General features: G+C 43.4%; 2 protein-coding genes across 5 annotated transcripts in view; both read left to right on the top strand.

Annotated features, from left to right (window-relative positions):
- Positions 1–497: 497 nt before the first annotated feature.
- The window catches only part of lpar2b (lysophosphatidic acid receptor 2b), a 67,830-nt gene continuing 40,514 nt past the window's right edge, over positions 498–27,813 (top strand). Inside the window, exons 1-2 of one of the 4 annotated variants that reach the window (XM_052528536.1) lie at positions 498–711; positions 1,646–1,711. The gene's annotated coding sequence lies outside the window, so the exon portion shown is untranslated. Of the gene's footprint in view, positions 712–1,645; positions 1,712–2,065; positions 2,198–27,813 lie in introns of those variants that run through there. The other 3 variants (XM_052528535.1, XM_052528538.1, XM_052528537.1) reach the window with 3 other exon arrangements.
- Positions 13,705–18,193, top strand: LOC127931972 (neuroblast differentiation-associated protein AHNAK-like). Its single transcript, XM_052526130.1, has 5 exons — positions 13,705–13,714; positions 16,044–16,463; positions 16,805–16,930; positions 17,141–17,434; positions 17,559–18,193. The coding sequence occupies exons 1-5, from the start codon at positions 13,705–13,707 to the stop codon at positions 17,828–17,830; spliced, it is 1,122 nt and encodes a 373-aa protein (XP_052382090.1). The 3' UTR covers positions 17,831–18,193.

Raw genomic sequence — 27,813 nt, 5'->3', positions numbered from 1 at the left:
TTTTTACTGTCATCTCCTAACGCCTATAAACTGTCTTCACTGTCATCTCCTAACGCCTATAGCATAATCTGTCTTTACTGTCATCTCCTACGCCTATAGCATAACTGTCTTCACTGTCATCTCCTAACGCCTATAGCATAACTGTCTTCACTGTCATCTCCTAACGCCTATAGCATAACTGTCTTCACTGTCATCTCCTAACGCCTATAGCATAACTGTCTTCACTGTCATCTCCTAACGCCTACAGCATAATCTGTCTTCAGACGCCCCTAGGAACCCTTTAGCCTTTCCATTGTCTTGTTCTATACATAATGTCTTGCTCCTTGTCAAAACAAAATCACACCCAACACTACAGCCCAGCATGGGGGTAAAAACACTGCCTTCGCCAAACGCTGTACTTACGCTGTCAATCATCCTTTCTTCTCCTCTCATTGGTTGTTTTTGCCGTTCCAGTATCCAACCGGGGAGCAGTGGAGGCGGGTACGTTGGGCTCCCAGGTTGTCCGAGGCCACATTCTGACTGTCAGAGACAGAGAGCAAAGCTCTGCCGCACCCTTTCTCTACCGCGCACAGGTAAACTGCGGCCAAACGACCAAAGTCACTCGAAAGTCACATTTGGATTGTAATTTTTGGCCAAATGTATGGATTAAACAAAGACTAAACTCGTGTCTGGAAGCGGATATGAAGGAATAGGCGCTAAAGCAAGACTAAGGTAAGAAATGTTATATTTTAATGTTTTTAGTTTTAACGAAAGCACATTTTCGTTGTTTAGTGAGTGAAAGCTAAACTCGGATAGGCTACTTGCGAAAAACCTAATTTAGGCTACGTTATAGGCCTTAATGACTGGTTTAACTTGATAAACTCGTAAAAACAAGTTGTAAAAGAACATTGCGCATTGTCAGCACTTTTGGATAATGGTTGTGGAGTTTTTCCTTACGGGAAAAAAAATGTTAATAACCTTTGTAAAATATTCTCGGTTTTGCTGTGTCTCGCTGGCTGGCTCGCGGTTGCTCCGCTGTATCGCGTGACATTCCGTGGTAACTGCACCGATGCAAGAGTTGACCTGTGCACGTAGTGTATGTGCTCGTTTCCCGGATATAGGCTGTAAAATATATAGATTTTATGTGGCTTTTTTAGCCTACATGTTTTTGTTCTGTTCTTTTTTTTCAGCTGCCATTTGGTCAATTACAGCATTTTGCATAGACCTATTGAGAGTAATGTTTCTAAACTTGTCAAACCAACATGTTTCACACCAAAAAACTAAAAAAGGTGCTCACTCGGCCTGACGCACCCACATGTTGTAAGCGCTCTGCTTCTGCAATTCCCACGCACTCGCTCTGTGGAGCGTGAGGAGGGAGAGCGAGAGAGAGAGCGCGTAAAAGAAGGCTATTTAATGGATCAGAGTTGATCTCACGGTGTTATCTGTTGTTTTTATTGCCCCCCGGCGCCGGGCGGCTCCTCCACGGTGATTGCCCTGTCCAGCACGGCTTTGCCCCCTGTAGATCTACACAGAGCTCACCACAACACCACGAATAGACTGTTGATCACCTTATCTCTTTAGTAGCCTGTCAATTAAACGTGGTAAAGGTGTGTGTGTGAGGGAGGGGGGGATCGATGACAACTCAAACACATCCACTTGCACACAGGCAGAGACTGAGGCAGAAGGCAGAAGGTGAGGGACTGAGGCAGAAGGTGAGGGACTGAGGCAGAAGGTGAGGGACTGAGGCAGAAGGTGAGGGACTGAGGCAGGTGAGGGACTGAGGCAGAAGGTGAGAGACTGGCAGAGACTGAGGCAAAGTGTCTCCAGCTGGGTCAATATGTACCATGTTCTTTACCTCCTACCCCTTTAACATATCCCAAAAAGAAGCTAACTAAATGTCAAGAGACAGGGGTTTGTCTGTGTAAATGGACTAAGAGGATCTGAATAGTGACGTTGTAAAGTGAAGAACCGAGAGACGGAAGTGAATGAGACCTGCATCCTGGAAGTCAACTAGTGGAGGTGGGTCCAGTTTCAGTCTTTAGCCGACAGTTGGAGATGTGAACAAAGAAAACGCCTTTTGTTTCTCAGAAAACAGTCAACGTCTCTCTCACCTCAGTTCGTTCTAGTAGCCGGCCCTCTGATGTAATGGGAAGATAAGGTTTGTTTGGAAACCAGAAAATGACTTTCCGCTTGCGGATGAAACTGCTCTTAATTCTCGGTAAGATTGGAACAAAACAACATCTCGACTGATAACGCAGGCAGGAGGAGAGGGGGAGTAGTTGTGTGTGTGTGTGTGTGTGTGTGTGTGTGTGTGTGTGTGTGTGTGTGTGTGTGTGTGTGTGTGTGTGTGTGTGTGTGTGTGTGTGTGTGTGCGCGGTTGAATGACAAGAATAGAGGAGACTCGCTGCACGGAGCCGCATATAGGGGGTCTATCTGACTCACACACACACACACACACAGCATTGCTGTTTTATTCCGACTGTCAATGTTAAAGGCCACAGGACCAGGGAGACCTGAACTGCAGACTAATATAACAGAGTTATAACTACAGACTAGACAGTAGAATGTAGACTAATATAACAGTTATAACTGGACAGTAGAATGCAGACTAATATAACAGAGTTATAACTAGACAGTAGAATGTAGACTAATATAACAGTTATAACTGGACAGTAGAATGCAGACTAATATAACAGAGTTATAACTAGACAGTAGAATGCAGACTAATATAACAGTTATAACTAGACAGTAGAATGCAGACTAATATAACATAGTTATAACTACACAGTAGAATGCAGACTAATATAACAGAGTTATAACTAGACAGTAGAATGTAGACTAATATAACAGAGTTATAACTAGACAGTAGAATGTAGACTAATATAACAGTTATAACTAGACAGTAGAATGTAGACTAATATAACAGTTATAACTAGACAGTAGAATGTAGACTAATATAACAGAGTTATAACTAGACAGTAGAATGTAGACTAATATAACAGAGTTATAACTAGACAGTAGAATGTAGACTAATATAACAGAGTTATAACTAGACAGTAGAATGTAGACTAATATAACAGAGTTATAACTAGACAGTAGAATGCAGACTAATATAACAGAGTTATAACTGGACAGTAGAATGTAGACTAATATAACAGAGTTATAACTGGACAGTAGAATGTAGACTAATATAACAGAGTTATAACTAGACAGTAGAATGTAGACTAATATAACAGTTATAACTGGACAGTAGAATGTAGACTAATATAACAGTTATAACTAGACAGAATGTAGACTAATATAACAGAATGTTATAACTAGACAGTAGAATGTAGACTAATATAACAGAGTTATAACTAGACAGTAGAATGTAGACTAATATAACAGAGTTATAACTAGACAGTAGAATGTAGACTAATATAACAGAGTTATAACTAGACAGTAGAATGTAGACTAATATAACAGAGTTATAACTAGACAGTAGAATGTAGACTAATATAACAGAGTTATAACTAGACAGTAGAATGTAGACTAATATAACAGAGTTATAACTAGACAGTAGAATGTAGACTAATATAACAGAGTTATAACTGGACAGTAGAATGTAGACTAATATAACAGAGTTATAACTAGACAGTAGAATGTAGACTAATATAACAGAGTTATAACTAGACAGTAGAATGCAGACTAATATAACAGAGTTATAACTGGACAGTAGAATGTAGACTAATATAACAGAGTTATAACTAGACAGTAGAATGCAGACTAATATAACAGAGTTATAACTGGACAGTAGAATGTAGACTAATATAACAGAGTTATAACTAGACAGTAGAATGCAGACTAATATAACAGTTATAACTAGACAGTAGAATGTAGACTAATATAACAGAGTTATAACTAGACAGTAGAATGTAGACTAATATAACAGTTATAACTACAGACTGGACAGTAGAATGCAGACTAATATAACAGTTATAACTACAGACTGGACAGTAGAATGCAGACTAATATAACAGTTATAACTAGACAGTAGAATGTAGACTAATATAACATAATTATAACTACAGACTGGACAGTAGAATGTAGACTAATATAACAGAGTTATAACTAGACAGTAGAATGTAGACTAATATACCAGAATTATAACTACAGACTGGACAGTAGAATGCAGACTAATATAACAGAGTTATAACTGGACAGTAGAATGTAGACTAATATAACAGAGTTATAACTAGACAGTAGAATGTAGACTAATATAACAGTTATAACTAGACAGTAGAATGTAGACTAATATAACAGTTATAACTAGACAGTAGAATGTAGACTAATATAACAGTTATAACTAGACAGTAGAATGTAGACTAATATAACAGTTATAACTAGACAGTAGAATGTAGACTAATATAACAGAGTTATAACTAGACAGTAGAATGTAGACTAATATAACAGTTATAACTAGACAGTAGAATGTAGACTAATATAACAGTTATAACTAGACAGTAGAATGTAGACTAATATAACAGAGTTATAACTAGACAGTAGAATGTAGACTAATATAACAGTTATAACTAGACAGTAGAATGTAGACTAATATAACAGAGTTATAACTGGACAGTAGAATGCAGACTAATATAACAGTTATAACTAGACAGTAGAATGTAGACTAATATAACAGAGTTATAACTAGACAGTAGAATGTAGACTAATATAACAGAGTTATAACTAGACAGTAGAATGTAGACTAATATAACAGAGTTATAACTAGACAGTAGAATGTAGACTAATATAACAGAGTTATAACTGGACAGTAGAATGTAGACTAATATAACAGTTATAACTAGACAGTAGAATGTAGACTAATATAACAGTTATAACTAGACAGTAGAATGTAGACTAATATAACAGAGTTATAACTAGACAGTAGAATGTAGACTAATATAACAGAGTTATAACTAGACAGTAGAATGTAGACTAATATAACAGTTATAACTAGACAGTAGAATGTAGACTAATATAACAGTTATAACTAGACAGTAGAATGTAGACTAATATAACAGTTATAACTAGACAGTAGAATGTAGACTAATATAACAGTTATAACTAGACAGTAGAATGTAGACTAATATAACAGTTATAACTAGACAGTAGAATGTAGACTAATATAACAGTTATAACTAGACAGTAGAATGTAGACTAATATAACAGAGTTATAACTAGACAGTAGAATGTAGACTAATATAACAGTTATAACGAGACATGACATTGTGTCATCCTGAACTTTGGCCACAACGCTGTATTCCATTTTGATGTGCCTCCAGCGATACCTCTCCTTTCCATTTTGATGTGCCTCCAGCGATACCTCTCCTTTCCATTTTGATGTGCCTCCAGCGATACCTCTCCTTTCCATTTTGATGTGCCTCCAGCGATACCTCTCCTTTCCATTTTGATGTGCCTCCAGCGATACCTCTCCTTTCCATTTTGATGTGCCTCCAGCGATACCTCTCCTTTCCATTTTGATGTGCCTCCAGCGATACCTCTCCTTTCCATTTTGATGTGCCTCCAGCGATACCTCTCCTTTCCATTTTGATGTGCCTCCAGCGATACCTCTCCTTTCCATTTTGATGTGCCTCCAGCGATACCTCTCCTTTCCATTTTGATGTGCCTCCAGCGATACCTCTCCTTTCCATTTTGATGTGCCTCCAGCGATACCTCTCCTTTCCATTTTGATGTGCCTCCAGCGATACCTCTCCTTTCCATTTTGATTTCCGATACCTCTCCTTTCCATTTTGATGTGCCTCCAGCGATACCTCTCCTTACCATTTTAATGTGCCTCCAGCGATACCTCTCCTTTCCATTTTGATGTGCCTCCAGCGATAACTCTCCTTTCCATTTTGATGTGCCTCCAGCGATACCTCTCCTTTCCATTTTGATGTGCCTCCAGCGATACCTCTCCTTTCCATTTTGATGTGCCTCCAGCGATACCTCTCCTTTCCATTTTGATGGGCCTCCAGAGACACCTCTCCTTTCCATTTTGATGTGCCTCCAGCGACACCTCTCCTTTCCATTTTGATGTGCCTCCAGCGATACCTCTCCTTTCCATTTTGATGTGCCTCCAGCGACACCTCTCCTTTCCATTTTGATGTGCCTCCAGCGATACCTCTCCTTTCCATTTTGATGGGCCTCCAGAGACACCTCTCCTTTCCATTTTGATGTGCCTCCAGCGATACCTCTCCTTTCCATTTTGATGTGCCTCCAGCGATACCTCTCCTTTCCATTTTGATGTGCCTCCAGCGATACCTCTCCTTTCCATTTTGATGTGCCTCCAGCGATACCTCTCCTTTCCATTTTGATGTGCCTCCAGCGATACCTCTCCTTTCCATTTTGATGTGCCTCCGGCGATACCTCTCCTTTCCATTTTGATGGGCCTCCAGCGATACCTCCCCTTTCTATTCTACAGGTAACTGCCAAAATAAAGGGTGCGCTTTAGTAAAAGAGGAGTATATTGAAACTGAAGCATGGGTTGCTTCCATACAGGAAGTTAAGGACACTTGTAGAATGCATGCCAAGGCACAGTGAAGCTGATCTGGTGGCCCAAGTCCCTGTTAACACACTTTAGGCTGGTGTTTCCTTTATTTTGGGAGTTACCTGTAGCAGCAGGCTACATGGTGAACGGAACAGCTGTGTAGGTGAGACGGCTCGAGTCACACTACAGGGAATACAACCTAATACAGGGTGGATACTTCTAGAACATACCATTTACATATTTGTTTTTAGATTTGGTTGTAAGGAAAAAATCACTTCTCCTTTAAGAAACACGAAGAGAGAGTGAGAGAGAGAGAGGGAGAGGGAGAGGGAGAGGGAAGGGTTGAGGCTCCTGCAAAGGGTGTGTCTCCATCTGTAATGACCTGTTTGCATTCAAACTAGTGTTTACTGATTCTTCCCTGTACTCACACACACACATACACACACACACACACTGGCATAACAGGAAGTATAAATCAGACAGCTCAGTGTTTAGAGTTCTGATATATGAGACACGCACTTCCTCTCAATCACACACACACACCTCTCAGAATCTGTTTAGCTCCCTAGAGTCAGTCAGGAAGCACCGGTCATCCCCATCAGAATCTGTTTAACTCCCTAGAGTCAGTCAGGAAGCACCGGTCATCCCCATCAGAATCTGTTTAACTCCCTAGAGTCAGTCAGGAAGCACAGGTCATCCCCATCAGAATCTGTTTAACTCCCTAGAGTCAGTCAGGAAGCACCGGTCATCCCCATCAGAATCTGTTTAGCTCCCTAGAGTCAGTCAGGAAGCACCGTTCATCCCCATCAGAATCTGTTTAACTCCCTAGAGTCAGTCAGGAAGCACAGGTCATCCCCATCAGAATCTGTTTAACTCCCTAGAGTCAGCCAGGAAGCACCGTTCATCCCCATCAGAATCTGTTTAACTCCCTAGAGTCAGCCAGGAAGCACCGGTCATCCCCATCAGAATCTGTTTAACTCCCTAGAGTCAGTCAGGAAGCACAGGTCATCCCCATCAGAATCTGTTTAGCTCCCTAGAGTCAGTCAGGAAGCACAGGTCATCCCCATCAGAATCTGTTTAACTCCCTAGAGTCAGTCAGGAAGCACCGGTCATCCCCATCAGAATCTGTTTAACTCCCTAGAGTCAGTCAGGAAGCACCGGTCATCCCCATCAGAATCTGTTTAACTCCCTAGAGTCAGCCAGGAAGCACCGGTCATCCCCATCAGAGTCTGTTTAACTCCCTAGAGTCAGTCAGGAAGCACAGGTCATCCCCATCAGAATCTGTTTAACTCCCTAGAGTCAGTCAGGAAGCACAGGTCATCCCCATCAGAATCTGTTTAACTCCCTAGAGTCAGTCAGGAAGCACCGGTCATCCCCATCAGAATCTGTTTAACTCCCTAGAGTCAGTCAGGAAGCACCGGTCATCCCCATCAGAATCTGTTTAACTCCCTAGAGTCAGTCAGGAAGCACCGGTCATCCCCATCAGAATCTGTTTAACTCCCTAGAGTCAGTCAGGAAGCACAGGTCATCCCCATCAGAATCTGTTTAGCTCCCTAGAGTCAGTCAGGAAGCACCGGTCATCCCCATCAGAATCTGTTTAGCTCCCTAGAGTCAGTCAGGAAGCACCGGTCATCCCCATCAGAATCTGTTTAACTCCCTAGAGTCAGCCAGGAAGCATCAGAATCTGTTTAACTCCCTAGAGTCAGTCAGGAAGCACGGTCATCCCCATCAGAATCTGTTTAACTCCCTAGAGTCAGTCAGGAAGCACCGTTCATCCCCATCAGAATCTGTTTAGCTCCCTAGAGTCAGTCAGGAAGCACCGTTCATCCCCATCAGAATCTGTTTAACTCCCTAGAGTCAGTCAGGAAGCACCGGTCATCCCCATCAGAATCTGTTTAGCTCCCTAGAGTCAGTCAGGAAGCACAGGTCATCCCCATCAGAATCTGTTTAGCTCCCTAGAGTCAGTCAGGAAGCACAGGTCATCCCCATCAGAATCTGTTTAACTCCCTAGAGTCAGTCAGGAAGCACAGGTCATCCCCATCAGAATCTGTTTAACTCCCTAGAGTCAGCCAGGAAGCACAGGTCATCCCCATCAGAATCTGTTTAGCTCCCTAGAGTCAGTCAGGAAGCACAGGTCATCCCCATCAGAATCTGTTTAACTCCCTAGAGTCAGTCAGGAAGCACCGGTCATCCCCATCAGAATCTGTTTAACTCCCTAGAGTCAGCCAGGAAGCACCGTTCATCCCCATCAGAATCTGTTTAACTCCCTAGAGTCAGTCAGGAAGCACAGGTCATCCCCATCAGAATCTGTTTAGCTCCCTAGAGTCAGTCAGGAAGCACCGGTCATCCCCATCAGAATCTGTCAATTTCATCTAGAAATATATGTTTTGTTGCATTGGATGCGTCGGTGAACATATCGGAATCGGACGATATTAGCTAAATATGCCAACATCGGTATCGGCCCGATGTCTAGTTTAACGCCCGATGTTAGAAACTTATGTCGAAGCTACTGTGCATTAGGTACAAGGTAGGTACGTGACGTAATAACGCCATGTAAAATGTTGCGCTGCAACACAGCATTCCTAACCTGGCCCACAATGTCTGCTGTGTGGATCGAGCAGTCAACACGTGCAACACAGCATTCCTAACCTGGCCCACAATGTCTGCTGTGTGGATCGAGCAGTCAACATGTGCAACACAGCATTCCTAACCTAGCCCATACAATGTCTGCTGTGTGGATCGAGCAGTCAACACGTACAACACAGCATTCCTAACCTAGCCCATACAATGTCTGCTGTGTGGATCGAGCAGTCAACACGTACAACACAGCATTCCTAACCTGGCCCACAATGTCTGCTGTGTGGATCAAGCAGTCAACACGTGCAACACAGCATTCCTAACCTGGCCCACAATGTCTGCTGTGTGGATCGAGCAGGCAACACAGCATTCCTAACCTGGCCCACAATGTCTGCTGTGTGGATCGAGCAGGCAACACAGCATTCCTAACCTGGCCCACAATGTCTGCTGTGTGGATCGAGCAGTCAATAAGTCGAGGAGGTATTTGAAAGAGTAAGAACATTTCAGCGAGACAACTCAAAGGCCAAATCCATTTAAAGCCAACATAATGGAATTCATTGCCCTTGACAATCAACCGTTCTCTGTATTTTTCAGATGTTTCCCTGCCGGAGTTACACAGTAATAGCGTCACTGCTACTAGCTTTTCCACATACATACTATGGAACGTCGTTTGGGTCTTTGCCAGAAAAGATACAGTAGCACTGTCAAAGCTATACAAAAAAAGCCTGCAAACACTGGCCACGAACGATGTTTACAATACCGCATTGGTAATAAAGCATAATTTGTACAACCGTAACTTCTAGGGTAGCTAGCTTTAGCTTGGTACCTAGCTAGCACCAATACAGCCAGCCTGGAAACAATGACCAGTTGAAATTGCAGTAATTTTCATTATTCTTAATGATTAGGAATCCCTGTGAGTACGTATTAGCTAGGTAGCCACTTGTTGTTCTCCTATTGAAATTGAACTCCAGTTCATGAAAATAAATAGCTAGCCAGCTACATCAGTCAACACGTTGCCCAAAGCTAACGTTATAAGCAGCCAGCTAGCTTCATCTGGCTAGTGAGGCTTGACTGGACCGGGTTATGTGTTGTGAAGCTAGCCACAATAAGGATTAGGCACAATAGTGGAATTTGCTTTTTGCCTTCTAAATAAAAGTATGTAATTGACTGTGATGCAAATGAATACGGATAGTAGAATTATGCCATACTTTTATTTTGAAGGCTAACCACAAAATCCACTATTGTGGTTAATCCTTATTGTGGCTAGCTTCACATAGATGGGTCCGACCACGATTAATCAAATAAGAACTGTCTTATAAGTAAGGGTTATTTTAGACGATGACACCTAGCTGTATAGTTAGCTAGCTAACTATAGCTACTGAAACAGATGTTGTTTTGCATTGTTTATGTGGAAGAAGATTGTTTGCATCCATGAGCTAGCTTTTTTTATGACCAGCACTGTAGGTGCTCGAGACAAGTTTACCAGCATCATAGCATACGTATCGATGAATCGTTGTGACATAGGAAATACGAGTGATGGTGTAATAACTACTTTAAATGTTAAATTATTATTTGACGTGGAGTCATATTCAGGTCCTGATTGGTGAACATGGAGTCATATTCAGGTCCTGATTGGTGAACGTGGAGTCATATTCAGGTCCTGATTGGTGAACATGGAGTCATATTCAGGTCCTGATTGGTGAACGTGGAGTCATATTCAGGTCCTGATTGGTGAACATGGAGTCATATTCAGGTCCTGATTGGTGAACATGGAGTCATATTCAGGTCCTGATTGGTGAACATGGAGTCATATTCAGGTCCTGATTGGTGAACATGGAGTCATATTCAGGTCCTGATTGGTGAACATGGAGTCATATTCAGGTCCTGATTGGTGAACATGGAGTCATATTCAGGTCCTGATTGGTGAACATGGAGTCATATTCAGGTCCTGATTGGTGAACATGGAGTCATATTCAGGTCCTGATTGGTGAACATGGAGTCATATTCAGGTCCTGATTGGTGAACATGGAGTCATATTCAGGTCCTGATTGGTGAACACGGAGTCATATTCAGGTCCTGATTGGTGAACATGTCAAATAGTCTTATTTGACGTATCTATGGAACCCAAACTGCGTTCCGTAGAAATCCTGGTTGAAACGACTGAACAAATGAACAATGAAACAGCACAGCAAATAAATGAAAGAAATTGGTTTTGCTTATAAAAACAACAAACGTTTTGGTTAGTGTGGTGTGTGTGTCTGTAACCTTTATTTAACTAGTCAAGTCAGTTGAGAACAAATTCTTATTTACAATGACGGCCCGGACGACGCTGGGCCAATTGTGTGCCGCCCTATGGGACTCCCAATCACGGCCGGATGTGATACAACCTTGATTCGAACCAGGGACTGTAGTGACGCCTCTTGCACTGAGATACAGTGCCTTAGACCGCTGTGTGTGTGTGTGTGTGTGTGTGTGTGTGTGTGTGTGTGTGTGTGTGTGTGTGTGTGTGTGTGTGTGTGTGTGTGTGTGTTGTGATTTAACTGTACTCGAATCCATAAAAGGCCGCAACATTTTTCAATATCGGTTATCGGTATCATTACCGTTTTTTTTTGGCAAGGATAAATATATCATATCAATCGTATCGGACAAAAATGTCATATCAGTGCATCACTAATCTGAATGGGGTTTCACCTAGAAACTATTATGCCCCCTCTATGGGAAGACTGCTCTCACAAACACGATGGTGTTCTCTGTTCACGGAACTCGTCTGTAGGTAACCGGTACCTGTTAAAAAATAAATGCAATAAATTGAAGTATGAAGGTAGTTTTGTGCCTTCCTTAATTAAACACGAGTGAAATGTGTGTGTAAAAACACATGAAAACAAACCAGATTTCCTGATCTTCTATCTACTAGATATAGGGACAGACACCTCAGAACCTTATTCATTATCATTTACATTTGGACTGTTTTCTTTGCCATTTATTCAATGTGTTTCCACCCCCCTAAAGATAGATCTGTGAACATCTCTCTTCCTCTGAGTACAGAGAAATCATGTCACCTCCTCATTTCCCTTCTCTCTGAGACACACATACACACTCTCTCGCTCTCTAGTACCCCCTCTCCCCCTCCCAGCACCAACCTACACATGTACAAAACAATACGGTCTGGACGAAACAACACAGTCTGGACGAAACAATACAGTCTGGACGAAACAACACAGTCTGGACGAAACAATACAGTCTGGACGAAACAACACAGTCTGGACGAAACAACACAGTCTGGACGAAACAATACAGTCTGGACGAAACAATACAGTCTGGACGAAACAACACAGTCTGGACGAAACAACACAGTCTGGACAAAACAACACAGTCTGGACAAAACAACACAGTCTGGACAAAAAACACAGTCTGGACAAAACAACACAGTCTGTATGGAGGAACAACACAGTCTGTATGGAGGAACAACACAGCCTGTATGGAGGAACAACACAGTCTGTATGGAGGAACAACAACACAGTCTGTATGGAGGAACAACACAGTCTGTATGGAGGAACAACACAGTCTGTATGGAGGAACAACACAGTCTGTATGGAGGAACAACACAGTCTGTATGGAGGAACAACACAGTCTGGACAAAACAACACAGTCTGTATGGAGGAACAACTGACTCCACATGTCAGGATTTGGTCTTACAACTGACTGTTTTGGCTTGGTAGACTTCTTCAGTTTGTAGGGCAACGGAACAGTCTACTGTGCACACACACATAGTTACACAAAAACACTCACCATAGTACTCTGTGTGTTTGTCTGTGCTACAGGATGTCTGTGTTTTTGCATGACCCATTTGTAACTGCCAGCTGTCTGTCTGTCTCTCTCAGTTAAAGGAGAATGAAACACTAGTCTCTAGAACACCAGCTAACTGGAAATCGCCATATTGGCATTGTTGCATCATCGGAGAGAGTTTTGGAATTCCTACATTTTTCCGAGACCGTGACCAGTGCCTACATGAATGAGCATACTTTACTGGTGTCAAACCATATATGAAAGTATGATACATATTTTGAAAGCTGAGAAACGGCCCTTTCAAATGATATGACATCCAATATACATCGATCAAATGGTAATCAGTCAAGAAAAACACCTGTGAAATGTCTCTTGTGCGCCCCCCCCCCCCAAACAACGGCCTTGAGCACAACTTCCTAATGACGATAGACTCAACATGCTCTACTTTTTTCCCCTTATTTTGTAAGGATTGATCATTTGAAATCAGAAGACGTTTTTACTGTGAATGATGAGTTACAGCTGTTATAGTGAAAGGAGGTATTTTTGTAGAATTCTATGTTCTGTGATCAGACAGTCTATTATCTGGATAGTATATTTGACTTTTTCCACATTTTATTGTGTTACCGCCTAAATTTACCGCCTAAATTTACCGCCTAAATTTACCACCTAAATTTACCGCAGTGGATCATACAGCTGCAAAGACAAAGTATGAATTTACATTTTTTTTTTTTTTTTTTACCTTTTTAACTAGGGAAGTCAGTTAAGAACAAATTCTTATTTATAATGACGGCTTACCCCCGGCCAAACCCGGACGATGCCCTATGGGACTCCGAATCATGGCCGGATGTGATACAGCCTCCTGCATTAGTCCGTTTCCAACACAAGTCACATAATGCGCTGCATGGAGTCTCTCTGTGTGCAATAATAGTGTCTAACATGATTATTGAATGACTACCTCATCTCTGTACCCCCACACCTACAATAATCTGTAAGGTCCCTCAGTCTCTGTACCCCACACCTACAATAATCTGTAAGGTCCCTCAGTCTCTGTACCCCACACCTACAATAATCTGTAAGGTCCCTCAGTCTCTGTACCCCACACCTACAATAATCTGTAAGGTCCCTCAGTCTCTGTACCCCACACCTACAATTATCTGTAAGGTCCCTCAGTCTCTGTACCCCACACCTACAATTATCTGTAAGGTCCCTCAGTCTCTGTACCCCACACCTACAATAATCTGTAAGGTCCCTCAGTCTCTGTAGCCCACACCTACAATAATCTGTAAGGTCCCTCAGTCTCTGTACCCCACACCTACAATAATCTAGAAGGTCCCTCAGTCTCTGTAACCCACACGTACAATAATCTGTAAGGTCCCTCAGTCTCTGTACCCCACACCTACAATTATCTGTAAGGTCCCTCAGTCTCTGTACCCCACACGTACAATAATCTATAAGGTCCCTCAGTCTCTGTAACCCACACCTACAATTATCTGTAAGGTCCCTCAGTCTCTGTACCCCACACCTACAATAATCTGTAAAGTCCCTCAGTCTCTGTACCCCACACGTACAATAATCTGTAAGGTCCCTCAGTCTCTGTACCCCACACCTACAATAATCTGTAAGGTCCCTCAGTCTCTGTACCCCACACCTACAATTATCTGTAAGGTCCCCCAGTCTCTGTAACCCACACCTACAATAATCTGTAAGGTCCCTCAGTCTCTGTACCCCACACCTACAATAATCTGTAAGGTCCCTCAGTCTCTGTACCCCACACCTACAATAATCTGTAAGGTCCCTCAGTCTCTGTACCCCACACCTACAATAATCTGTAAGGTCCCTCAGTCTCTGTACCCCACACCTACAATAATCTGTAAGGTCCCTCAGTCTCTGTACCCCACACCTACAATAATCTGTAAGGTCCCTCAGTCTCTGTACCCCACACCTACAATTATCTGTAAGGTCCCTCAGTCTCTGTAACCCACACCTACAATAATCTGTAAGGTCCCTCAGTCTCTGTACCCCACACCTACAATAATCTGTAAGGTCCCTCAGTCTCTGTAACCCACACCTACAATAATCTGTAAGGTCCCTCAGTCTCTGTACCCCACACCTACAATAATCTGTAAGGTCCCTCAGTCTCTGTAACCCACACCTACAATAATCTGTAAGGTCCCTCAGTCTCTGTAACCCACACCTACAATAATCTGTAAGGTCCCTCAGTCTCTGTACCCCACACCTACAATAATCTGTAAGGTCCCTCAGTCTCTGTAACCCACACCTACAATAATCTGTAAGGTCCCTCAGTCTCTGTACCCCACACCTACAATAATCTGTAAGGTCCCTCAGTCTCTGTAACCCACACCTACAATAATCTGTAAGGTCCCTCAGTCTCTGTAACCCACACCTACAATAATCTAGAAGGTCCCTCAGTCTCTGTAACCCACACCTACAATAATCTAGAAGGTCCCTCAGTCTCTTTAACCCACACGTACAATTATATAGAAGGTCCCTCAGTCTCTGTAACCCACACCTACAATAATCTGTAAGGTCCCTCAGTCTCTGTAACCCACACCTACAATAATCTAGAAGGTCCCCCAGTCTCTGTAACCCACACCTACAATAATCTGAAGGTCCCTCAGTCTCTGTAACCCACACCTACAATAATCTGAAGGTCCCTCAGTCTCTGTAACCCACACCTACAATAATCTAGAAGGTCCCTCAGTCTCTGTAACCCACACGTACAATTATCTAGAAGGTCCCCCAGTCTCTGTAACCCACACGTACAATTATCTAGAAGGTCCCCCAGTCTCTGTAACCCACACGTACAATTATCTAGAAGGTCCCCCAGTCTCTGTAACCCACACGTACAATTATCTGTAAGGTCCCTCAGTCTCTGTAACCCACACCTACAATAATCTGTAAGGTCCCTCAGTCTCTGTACCCCACACCTACAATAATCTGTAAGGTCCCTCAGTCTCTGTACCCCACACCTACAATAATCTGTAAGGTCCCTCAGTCTCTGTAACCCACACCTACAATAATCTAGAAGGTCCCTCAGTCTCTGTAACCCACACCTACAATAATCTAGAAGGTCCCTCAGTCTCTGTAACCCACACCTACAATAATCTAGAAGGTCCCTCAGTCTCTGTAACCCACACCTACAATAATCTGTAAGGTCCCTCAGTCTCTGTACCCCACACCTACAATTATCTAGAAGGTCCCTCAGTCTCTGTACCCCACACCTACAATTATCTAGAAGGTCCCTCAGTCTCTGTAACCCACACGTACAATTATCTAGAAGGTCCCTCAGTCTCTGTAACCCACACGTACAATTATCTAGAAGGTCCCTCAGTCTCTGTAACCCACACGTACAATTATCTAGAAGGTCCCTCAGTCTCTGTAACCCACACGTACAATTATCTAGAAGGTCCCTCAGTCTCTGTAACCCACACGTACAATTATCTAGAAGGTCCCCCAGTCTCTGTAACCCACACGTACAATTATCTAGAAGGTCCCCCAGTCTCTGTAACCCACACGTACAATTATCTAGAAGGTCCCCCAGTCTCTGTAACCCACACGTACAATTATCTAGAAGGTCCCTCAGTCTCTGTAACCCACACGTACAATTATCTAGAAGGTCCCTCAGTCTCTGTAACCCACACGTACAATTATCTAGAAGGTCCCTCAGTCTCTGTAACCCACACGTACAATTATCTAGAAGGTCCCTCAGTCTCTGTAACCCACACGTACAATTATCTAGAAGGTCCCTCAGTCTCTGTAACCCACACGTACAATTATCTAGAAGGTCCCTCAGTCTCTGTAACCCACACGTACAATTATCTAGAAGGTCCCTCAGTCTCTGTAACCCACACGTACAATTATCTAGAAGGTCCCTCAGTCTCTGTACCCACACCCACACGTACAATTATCTAGAAGGTCCCCCAGTCTCTGTAACCCACACGTACAATTATCTAGAAGGTCCCCCAGTCTCTGTAACCCACACGTACAATTATCTAGAAGGTCCCCCAGTCTCTGTAACCCACACGTACAATTATCTAGAAGGTCCCTCAGTCTCTGTAACCCACACGTACAATTATCTAGAAGGTCCCTCAGTCTCTGTAACCCACACGTACAATTATCTAGAAGGTCCCTCAGTCTCTGTAACCCACACGTACAATTATCTAGAAGGTCCCTCAGTCTCTGTAACCCACACGTACAATTATCTAGAAGGTCCCCCAGTCTCTGTAACCCACACGTACAATTATCTAGAAGGTCCCCCAGTCTCTGTAACCCACACGTACAATTATCTAGAAGGTCCCCCAGTCTCTGTAACCCACACGTACAATTATCTAGAAGGTCCCCCAGTCTCTGTAACCCACACGTACAATTATCTAGAAGGTCCCCCAGTCTCTGTAACCCACACGTACAATTATCTAGAAGGTCCCTCAGTCTCTGTAACCCACACGTACAATTATCTAGAAGGTCCCTCAGTCTCTGTAACCCACACGTACAATTATCTAGAAGGTCCCTCAGTCTCTGTAACCCACACGTACAATTATCTAGAAGGTCCCCCAGTCTCTGTAACCCACACGTACAATTATCTAGAAGGTCCCCAGTCTCTGTAACCCACACGTACAATTATCTAGAAGGTCCCCAGTCTCTGTAACCCACACGTACAATTATCTAGAAGGTCCCTCAGTCTCTGTAACCCACACGTACAATTATCTAGAAGGTCCCTCAGTCTCTGTAACCCACACGTACAATTATCTAGAAGGTCCCTCAGTCTCTGTAACCCACACGTACAATTATCTAGAAGGTCCCTCAGTCTCTGTAACCCACACGTACAATTATCTAGAAGGTCCCTCAGTCTCTGTAACCCACACGTACAATTATCTAGAAGGTCCCTCAGTCTCTGTAACCCACACGTACAATTATCTAGAAGGTCCCTCAGTCGATCAGTGAATTTGAAACACAGATTGAACCACAAAGACCAGGGTGGTTTTCCAGTGCCTTGCAGAGAAGGGACATGCACTAGTAATGTCATATTAGTAAAACAATACCTTTTATTGAAAGACTAAGGTAAAACCCCCCAATATGCTACAAAAAGCCATGCTATCATAACATTATATACAACATTTATCTCAGGGATATTGGTCTGGAATTACAAAATATGATAAGAATAAGGCATCTAATGACAATAATTGTCTTTTCCAACTAAAACATACTAGTCCTGGAGCCTAACACACCAAGAGTCACAATGGGAACACGCTAAAAGCATGTAATGGAAGTGAAATGACCAGTGACTGTCTGAGTTACTGGGTGAAGGTCTCTTTACTATGACCAGTGACAGTCTGAGCTACTGGGTGAAGGTCTCTTTACTATGACCAGTGACAGTCTGAGTTACTGGGTGAAGACCAGAGTCTCTTTACTATGACCAGTGACAGTCTGAGTTACTGGGTGAAGACCAGAGTCTCTTTACTATGACCAGTGACAGTCTGAGCTACTGGGTGAAGACCAGAGTCTCTTTACTATGACCAGTGACAGTCTGAGTTACTGGGTGAAGACCAGAGTCTTTCCTATGACCAGTGACAGTCTGAGCCACCTCTGGTCTCTTGGCCCTCCCTACCTCCAGGCTCTGCTGAAACCCTACTCCCCAACCAGAGTACTCTGTTCTGCCATCTCTGGTCTCTTGGCCCTCCCTACCATCAGGCTCTGCTGAAACCCTACTCCCCAACCAGAGTACTCTGTTCTGCCATCTCTGGACTCTTGGCCCTCCCTACCATCAGGCTCTGCTGAAACCCTACTCCCCAACCAGAGTACTCTGTTCTGCCATCTCTGGTCTCCTGGCCCTCCCTACCATCAGGCTCTGCTGAAACCCTACTCCCCAACCAGAGTACTCTGTTCTGCCATCTCTGGTCTCTTGGCCCTCCCTACCATCAGGCTCTGCTGAAACCCTACACCCCAACCAGAGTACTCTGTTCTGCCATCTATAGTCTCTCATTTTTCACCAAGCAACCGAGCTGTGATGTACTGCTACCTGATATCTAGATAGATGGAGCTGTGATGTACTTCTACCTGATATCTAGATAGATGGAGCTGTGATGTACTTCTACCTGATATCTAGATAGATGGAGCTGTGATGTACTTCTACCTGATATCTAGATAGATGGAGCTGTGATGTACTTCTACCTGATATCTAGATAGATGGAGCTGTGATGTACTGCTACCTGATATCTAGATAGATGGAGCTGTGATGTACTGCTACCTGATATCTAGATAGATGGAGCTGTGATGTACTTCTACCTGATATCTAGATAGATGGAGCTGTGATGTACTGCTACCTGATATCTAGATAGATGGAGCTGTGATGTACTGCTACCTGATATCTAGATAGATGGAGCTGTGATGTACTTCTACCTGATATCTAGATAGATGGATGGAGCTGTGATGTACTGCTACCTGATATCTAGATAGATGGAGCTGTGATGTACTTCTACCTGATATCTAGATAGATGGAGCTGTGATGTACTTCTACCTGATATCTAGATAGATGGAGCTGTGATGTACTTCTACCTGATATCTAGATAGATGGAGCTGTGATGTACTTCTACCTGATATCTAGATAGATGGAGCTGTGATGTACTTCTACCTGATATCTAGATAGATGGAGCTGTGATGTACTTCTACCTGATATCTAGATAGATGGATGGAGCTGTGATGTACTTCTACCTGATATCTAGATAGATGGAGCTGTGATGTACTTCTACCTGATATCTAGATAGATGGAGCTGTGATGTACTGCTACCTGATATCTAGATAGATGGAGCTGTGATGTACTGCTACCTGATATCTAGATAGATGGAGCTGTGATGTACTTCTACCTGATATCTAGATAGATGGAGCTGTGATGTACTTCTACCTGATATCTAGATAGATGGAGCTGTGATGTACTTCTACCTGATATCTAGATAGATGGAGCTGTGATGTACTTCTACCTGATATCTAGATAGATGGAGCTGTGATGTACTGCTACCTGATATCTAGATAGATGGAGCTGTGATGTACTTCTACCTGATATCTAGATAGATGGAGCTGTGATGTACTTCTACCTGATATCTAGATAGATGGATGGAGCTGTGATGTACTGCTACCTGATATCTAGATAGATGGAGCTGTGATGTACTTCTACCTGATATCTAGATAGATGGATGGAGCTGTGATGTACTGCTACCTGATATCTAGATAGATGGAGCTGTGATGTACTTCTACCTGATATCTAGATAGATGGATGGAGCTGTGATGTATCTACCTGATCTAGATGGATGGAGCTGTGATGTACTGCTACCTGATATCTAGATAGATGGAGCTGTGATGTACTTCTACCTGATATCTAGATAGATGGAGCTGTGATGTACTTCTACCTGATATCTAGATAGATGGATGGAGCTGTGATGTACTGCTACCTGATATCTAGATAGATGGAGCTGTGATGTACTTCTACCTGATATCTAGATAGATGGATGGAGCTGTGATGTACTGCTACCTGATATCTAGATAGATGGAGCTGTGATGTACTTCTACCTGATATCTAGATAGATGGATGGAGCTGTGATGTACTGCTACCTGATATCTAGATAGATGGAGCTGTGATGTACTTCTACCTGATATCTAGATAGATGGAGCTGTGATGTACTGCTACCTGATATCTAGATAGATGGAGCTGTGATGTACTGCTACCTGATATCTAGATAGATGGAGCTGTGATGTACTTCTACCTGATATCTAGATAGATGGAGCTGTGATGTACTTCTACCTGATATCTAGATAGATGGAGCTGTGATGTACTTCTACCTGATATCTAGATAGATGGAGCTGTGATGTACTGCTACCTGATATCTAGATAGATGGAGCTGTGATGTACTGCTATCTGATATCTAGATAGATGGAGCTGTGATGTACTTCTACCTGATATCTAGATAGATGGAGCTGTGATGTACTTCTACCTGATATCTAGATAGATGGAGCTGTGATGTACTATCTACCTGATATCTAGATAGATGGATGGAGCTGTGATGTACTGCTACCTGATATCTAGATAGATGGAGCTGTGATGTACTTCTACCTGATATCTAGATAGATGGAGCTGTGATGTACTGCTACCTGATATCTAGATAGATGGAGCTGTGATGTACTTCTACCTGATATCTAGATAGATGGAGCTGTGATGTACTGCTACCTGATATCTAGATAGATGGAGCTGTGATGTACTGCTACCTGATATCTAGATAGATGGAGCTGTGATGTACTGCTACCTGATATCTAGATAGATGGAGCTGTGATGTACTGCTACCTGATATCTAGATAGATGGAGCTGTGATGTACTTCTACCTGATATCTAGATAGATGGAGCTGTGATGTACTTCTACCTGATATCTAGATAGATGGATGGAGCTGTGATGTACTGCTACCTGATATCTAGATAGATGGAGCTGTGATGTACTGCTACCTGATATCTAGATAGATGGAGCTGTGATGTACTGCTACCTGATATCTAGATAGATGGAGCTGTGATGTACTGCTACCTGATATCTAGATAGATGGAGCTGTGATGTACTTCTACCAGATATCTAGATAGATGGAGCTGTGATGTACTTCTACCTGATATCTAGATAGATGGAGCTGTGATGTACTGCTATCTGATATCTAGATAGATGGAGCTGTGATGTACTTCTACCTGATATCTAGATAGATGGAGCTGTGATGTACTGCTACCTGATATCTAGATAGATGGAGCTGTGATGTACTTCTACCTGATATCTAGATAGATGGAGCTGTGATGTACTGCTACCTGATATCTAGATAGATGGAGCTGTGATGTACTGCTATCTGATATCTAGATAGATGGAGCTGTGATGTACTTCTACCTGATATCTAGATAGATGGAGCTGTGATGTACTTCTACCTGATATCTAGATAGATGGAGCTGTGATGTACTTCTACCTGATATCTAGATAGATGGATGGAGCTGTGATGTACTGCTACCTGATATCTAGATAGATGGAGCTGTGATGTACTGCTACCTGATATCTAGATAGATGGAGCTGTGATGTACTTCTACCTGATATCTAGATAGATGGATGGAGCTGTGATGTACTGCTACCTGATATCTAGATAGATGGAGCTGTGATGTACTGCTACCTGATATCTAGATAGATGGATGGAGCTGTGATGTACTGCTACCTGATATCTAGATAGATGGAGCTGTGATGTACTGCTACCTGATATCTAGATAGATGGAGCTGTGATGTACTTCTACCTGATATCTAGATAGATGGAGCTGTGATGTACTTCTACCTGATATCTAGATAGATGGATGGAGCTGTGATGTACTGCTACCTGATATCTAGATAGATGGAGCTGTGATGTACTTCTACCTGATATCTAGATAGATGGAGCTGTGATGTACTGCTACCTGATATCTAGATAGATGGAGCTGTGATGTACTGCTACCTGATATCTAGATAGATGGAGCTGTGATGTACTGCTATCTGATATCTAGATAGATGGATGGAGCTGTGATGTACTGCTACCTGATATCTAGATAGATGGAGCTGTGATGTACTGCTACCTGATATCTAGATAGATGGAGCTGTGATGTACTGCTACCTGATATCTAGATAGATGGAGCTGTGATGTACTTCTACCTGATATCTAGATAGATGGATGGAGCTGTGATGTACTGCTACCTGATATCTAGATAGATGGAGCTGTGATGTACTTCTACCTGATATCTAGATGGATGGAGCTGTGATGTACTGCTACCTGATATCTAGATAGATGGAGCTGTGATGTACTGCTACCTGATATCTAGATAGATGGAGCTGTGATGTACTTACCTGATATCTAGATAGATGGAGCTGTGATGTACTGCTACCTGATATCTAGATAGATGGAGCTGTGATGTACTTCTACCTGATATCTAGATAGATGGAGCTGTGATGTACTGCTACCTGATATCTAGATAGATGGAGCTGTGATGTACTGCTACCTGATATCTAGATAGATGGAGCTGTGATGTACTTCTACCTGATATCTAGATAGATGGAGCTGTGATGTACTTCTACCTGATATCTAGATAGATGGAGCTGTGATGTACTTCTACCTGATATCTAGATAGATGGAGCTGTGATGTACTTCTACCTGATATCTAGATAGATGGAGCTGTGATGTACTTCTACCTGATATCTAGATAGATGGAGCTGTGATGTACTTCTACCTGATATCTAGATAGATGGAGCTGTGATGTACTTCTACCTGATATCTAGATAGATGGATGGAGCTGTGATGTACTGCTACCTGATATCTAGATAGATGGAGCTGTGATGTACTGCTACCTGATATCTAGATAGATGGATGGAGCTGTGATGTACTGCTACCTGATATCTAGATAGATGGATGGAGCTGTGATGTACTGCTACCTGATATCTAGATAGATGGAGCTGTGATGTACTTCTACCTGATATCTAGATAGATGGAGCTGTGATGTACTTCTACCTGATATCTAGATAGATGGATGGAGCTGTGATGTACTGCTACCTGATATCTAGATAGATGGAGCTGTGATGTACTTCTACCTGATATCTAGATAGATGGATGGAGCTGTGATGTACTGCTACCTGATATCTAGATAGATGGAGCTGTGATGTACTGCTACCTGATATCTAGATAGATGGAGCTGTGATGTACTTCTACCAGATATCTGAAACCGTTTCGTCTCCAGCTAAGACTTCAGTTGGTCTTGGGTGCATATATTGTGGTTGAAATACTGTCTGCTGGTATAACAGTGTTAAGGATAACACATTACATGCACATTTTCTCAAGAGATGCTGAAAGAAATATACAATTTCTCCACTCCTGTTTCCGAGACGACATTAACATTTAGTTTAATTTCACTGCAAGGAATGCATCATTACGCTGCAGGTTATAGTCCAGTCCAGTGTCCATATTTCAGTTACTATTCCATTTAACCCATATATTTCAATGATGACTATTCTGTTTAGTCATGGATACAGGGATACTCATGAGTGGGATATCAAAGCTGCATCTAAACAGCTTATCCTGAAGAAGACCCTAAGCAGGATATGAGCTAGTATCTAGTGCCAGAGGGAGGGAAGACCCTAAGCAGGATATGAGCTAGTATCTAGTGCCAGAGGGAGGGAAGACCCTAAGCAGGATATGAGCTAGTATCTAGTGCCATAGGGAGGGAAGACCCTAAGCAGGATATGAGCTAGTATCTAGTGCCAGAGGGAGGGAAGACCCTAAGCAGGATATGAGCTAGTATCTAGTGCCAGAGGGAAGGAAGACCCTAAGCAGGATATGAGCTAGAATCTAGTGCCAGAGGGAGGGAAGACCCTAAGCAGGATATGAGCTAGTATCTAGTGCCAGAGGGAGGGAAGACCCTAAGCAGGATATGAGTTAGTATCTAGTGCCAGAGGGAAGGAAGACCCTAAGCAGGATATGAGCTAGAATCTAGTGCCAGAGGGAGGGAAGACCCTAAGCAGGATATGAGCTAGTATCTAGTGCCAGAGGGAGGGAAGACCCTAAGCAGGATATGAGCTAGAATCTAGTGCCAGAGGGAGGGAAGACCCTAAGCAGGATATGAGCTAGTATCTAGTGCCAGAGGGAGGGAAGACCCTAAGCAGGATATGAGCTAGAATCTAGTGCCAGAGGGAGGGAAGACCCTAAGCAGGATATGAGCTAGTATCTAGTGCCAGAGGGAGGGAAGACCCTAAGCAGGATATGAGCTAGTATCTAGTGCCAGAGGGAGGGAAGACCCTAAGCAGGATATGAGCTAGTATCTAGTGCCAGAGGGAGGGAAGACCCTAAGCAGGATATGAGCTAGTATCTAGTGCCAGAGGGAGGGAAGACCCTAAGCAGGATATGAGCTAGTATCTAGTGCCAGAGGGAGGGAAGACCCTAAGCAGGATATGAGCTAGTATCTAGTGCCAGAGGGAGGGAAGACCCTAAGCAGGATATGAGCTAGTATCTAGTGCCAGAGGGAGGGAAGACCCTAAGCAGGATATGAGCTAGTATCTAGTGCCAGAGGGAGGGAAGACCCTAAGCAGGATATGAGCTAGTATCTAGTGCCAGAGGGAGGGAAGACCCTAAGCAGGATATGAGCTAGTATCTAGTGCCAGAGGGAGGGAAGACCCTAAGCAGGATATGAGCTAGTATCTAGTGCCAGAGGGAGGGAAGACCCTAAGCAGGATATGAGCTAGTATCTAGTGCCAGAGGGAGGGAAGACCCTAAGCAGGATATGAGCTAGTATCTAGTGCCAGAGGGAGGGAAGACCCTAAGCAGGATATGAGCTAGTATCTAGTGCCAGAGGGAGGGAAGACCCTAAGCAGGATATGAGCTAGTATCTAGTGCCAGAGTGAGGGGAAGACCCTAAGCAGGATATGACCCTAGAACATCACAATGTTTGACTGTAGGGAAGGTGTTCTTTCTTTGAAGGCTGTACACACAGAGATGATGTGCTTTACCAGAAATCTCTATTTGGTCTCATCTGTTCACACGACATTCTCCCAGAAGGATTTTGAAATGTTCATGTGTTTTTGGTCCAATTCTGATGTCTCTCTCTCAGCAGTGGGATCCTGCCTCCGTCTCTCCTACCATATAACCCCCTTTCATTGAGTTGGAGACGGATGGACAGAGTTGAAACTGTTGTACCTTGTCTGTCTGAAGGTCAGCTTGAATCTGTGTGGCAGTTGATCGAGGCGCTTTTCTCCACCTTTCAAACAATTCATCGCGGCGATCTTCTATCATCTCTTGCAGCCACGTCCTGGGAGGTTGACTACAGTGGAATGGGCCTTACACTTCTAGATAACATTAAGTATGGTGGCAACAGGAACATCAAGGTCTCTGGAGATGGACTTGGAGCCTTGTTTGGCTACAATCTTGTGTCTGACCTCAGAAAACCAGAGAATTGTCTTTATTTTCTCCATGGTCATTGTGGTACACACAGTGACACAAAACAGATTGTCAGAACCTATAAGCACCTAGTAGTCCTACAGCTGTTTATTCTGCTGTGAGTGTTAGACAGTCAGATCAGGGTAGAGGTCCTGTATGGTTCAGTTAGACAGTCAGATCAGGGTAGAGGTCCTGTATGGTTCAGTTAGACAGTCAGATCAGGGTAGAGGTCCTGTATGGTTCAGTTAGACAGTCAGATCAGGGTAGAGGTCCTGTATGGTTCAGTTAGACAGTCAGATCAGGGTAGAGGTCCTGTATGGTTCAGTTAGACAGTCAGATCAGGGTAGAGGTCCTGTATGGTTCAGTTAGACAGTCAGATCAGGGTAGAGGTCCTGTATGGTTCAGTTAGACAGTCAGATCAGGTTTGAGGTCCTGTATGGTTCAGTTAGACAGTCAGATCAGGGTAGAGGTCCTGTATGGTTCAGTTAGACAGTCAGATCAGGGTAGAGGTCCTGTATGGTTCAGTTAGACAGTCAGATCAGGGTAGAGGTCCTGTATGGTTCAGTTAGACAGTCAGATCAGGGTAGAGGTCCTGTATGGTTCAGTTAGACAGTCAGATCAGGTTTGAGGTCCTGTATGGTTCAGTTAGACAGTCAGATCAGGGTAGAGGTCCTGTATGGTTCAGTTAGACAGTCAGATCAGGGTAGAGGTCCTGTATGGTTCAGTTAGACAGTCAGATCAGGGTAGAGGTCCTGTATGGTTCAGTTAGACAGTCAGATCAGGGTAGAGGTCCTGTATGGTTCAGTTGGTTCTCTCAATGCCAGGGTCATGTGTTTGATTTCCTCGGTGGCCTCCCATTTTAAGTGATCTTCTGCACAGTGCAGACACTCCTCTGAGTGGCTGTGGATTAAGATGTCTGCTACGTAATGGCCGGGTGATTATGTCAGGAGAAGGTTAGTTAGTGGTCGTGGTTTAGATACCTGGTGCTTTAGAGAGGGACAGCTGTACTTCCATTCTGTTTCGGGGTCAGACAGGGAGACTGGTGGGAGGGACCTCGAGGCCAGACGACCATCTCTTAGTACACGGCTCACACACCACAAACACTCCCTGTGCATTCCTCTGTTTCTGACTCCAACTCAGCTATTTAACACCTCTCTCCCCCCCAGTCCTTCATGTTTTCATTACCTTTCAGTCTCTTCCATTCCTCTCCTGTATACATCTAATCTTCCCTCTCTCGTTTCCACTCTTCCGCTTTCAATCTCTTTCTGTTTCCCTCTCTCCCCCCCCCTCTGTCTGTCAGTCGTAGAGCGCGGCACCACGGCTGTGTGTGTGCGTTGCTGTGTGTGTGTGTTGCTGTGTGTTTGGATTGAGATTAGGTTACACTGCTGGATTGTGTAATTGTGAGGTGTGTCTCTCTGCTCCAGAAAGCTGCTCTGTTGTTTCTTTTGTTAGGAGGAGAGTAGAGCCGAGGGAGGGAGGGACTAGTTACGTTACTAAATCACTAGCTTCAGTCCACTAACCTGCTAGAATGAAGACATCACTACATTGGTAATAACTCCCCGGGTTCAGTAAAGACGACACAGATCATACTCTGGGGTAGAAGGAATGTTGTTGTTATCTAAACCCCAGCAGGCAGCCTGGTTTACAGTCAACACTGCAGAGGGATGCTGGATCATCAGTGTCAACCTCAGGACCAGAACAACCTGCTGTAGAGGTGTTAGTTACAGGGAGGATGTTAACCTCAGGACCAGAACAACCTGCTGTAGAGGTGTTAGTTACAGGGAGGATGTTAACCTCAGGACCAGAACAACCTGCTGTAGAGATGTTAGTTACAGGGAGGATGTTAACCTCAGGACCAGAACAACCTGCTGTAGAGATGTTAGTTACAGGGAGGATGTCAACCTCAGGACCAGAACAACCTGCTGTAGAGGTGTTAGTTACAGGGAGGATGTTAACCTCAGGACCAGAACAACCTG

This window comes from Oncorhynchus keta, chromosome 10 (assembly GCF_023373465.1).
Source record: "Oncorhynchus keta strain PuntledgeMale-10-30-2019 chromosome 10, Oket_V2, whole genome shotgun sequence".
NCBI classification, from domain to species: Eukaryota; Metazoa; Chordata; class Actinopteri; order Salmoniformes; family Salmonidae; genus Oncorhynchus; species Oncorhynchus keta.
This window is presented reverse-complemented; position numbering and strand designations above follow the sequence as displayed.

Excerpts from the sequence above, each read along its gene's own strand:
- LOC127931972 (XM_052526130.1), top strand. Across the intron at positions 16,464-16,804 it reads CACGTACAATTATCTAGAAG|GTCCCCCAGTCTCTGTAACC; the intron begins GTCCCTCAGTCT and ends ATTATCTAGAAG. Across the intron at positions 16,931-17,140 it reads CACGTACAATTATCTAGAAG|GTCCCCCAGTCTCTGTAACC; the intron begins GTCCCTCAGTCT and ends ATTATCTAGAAG.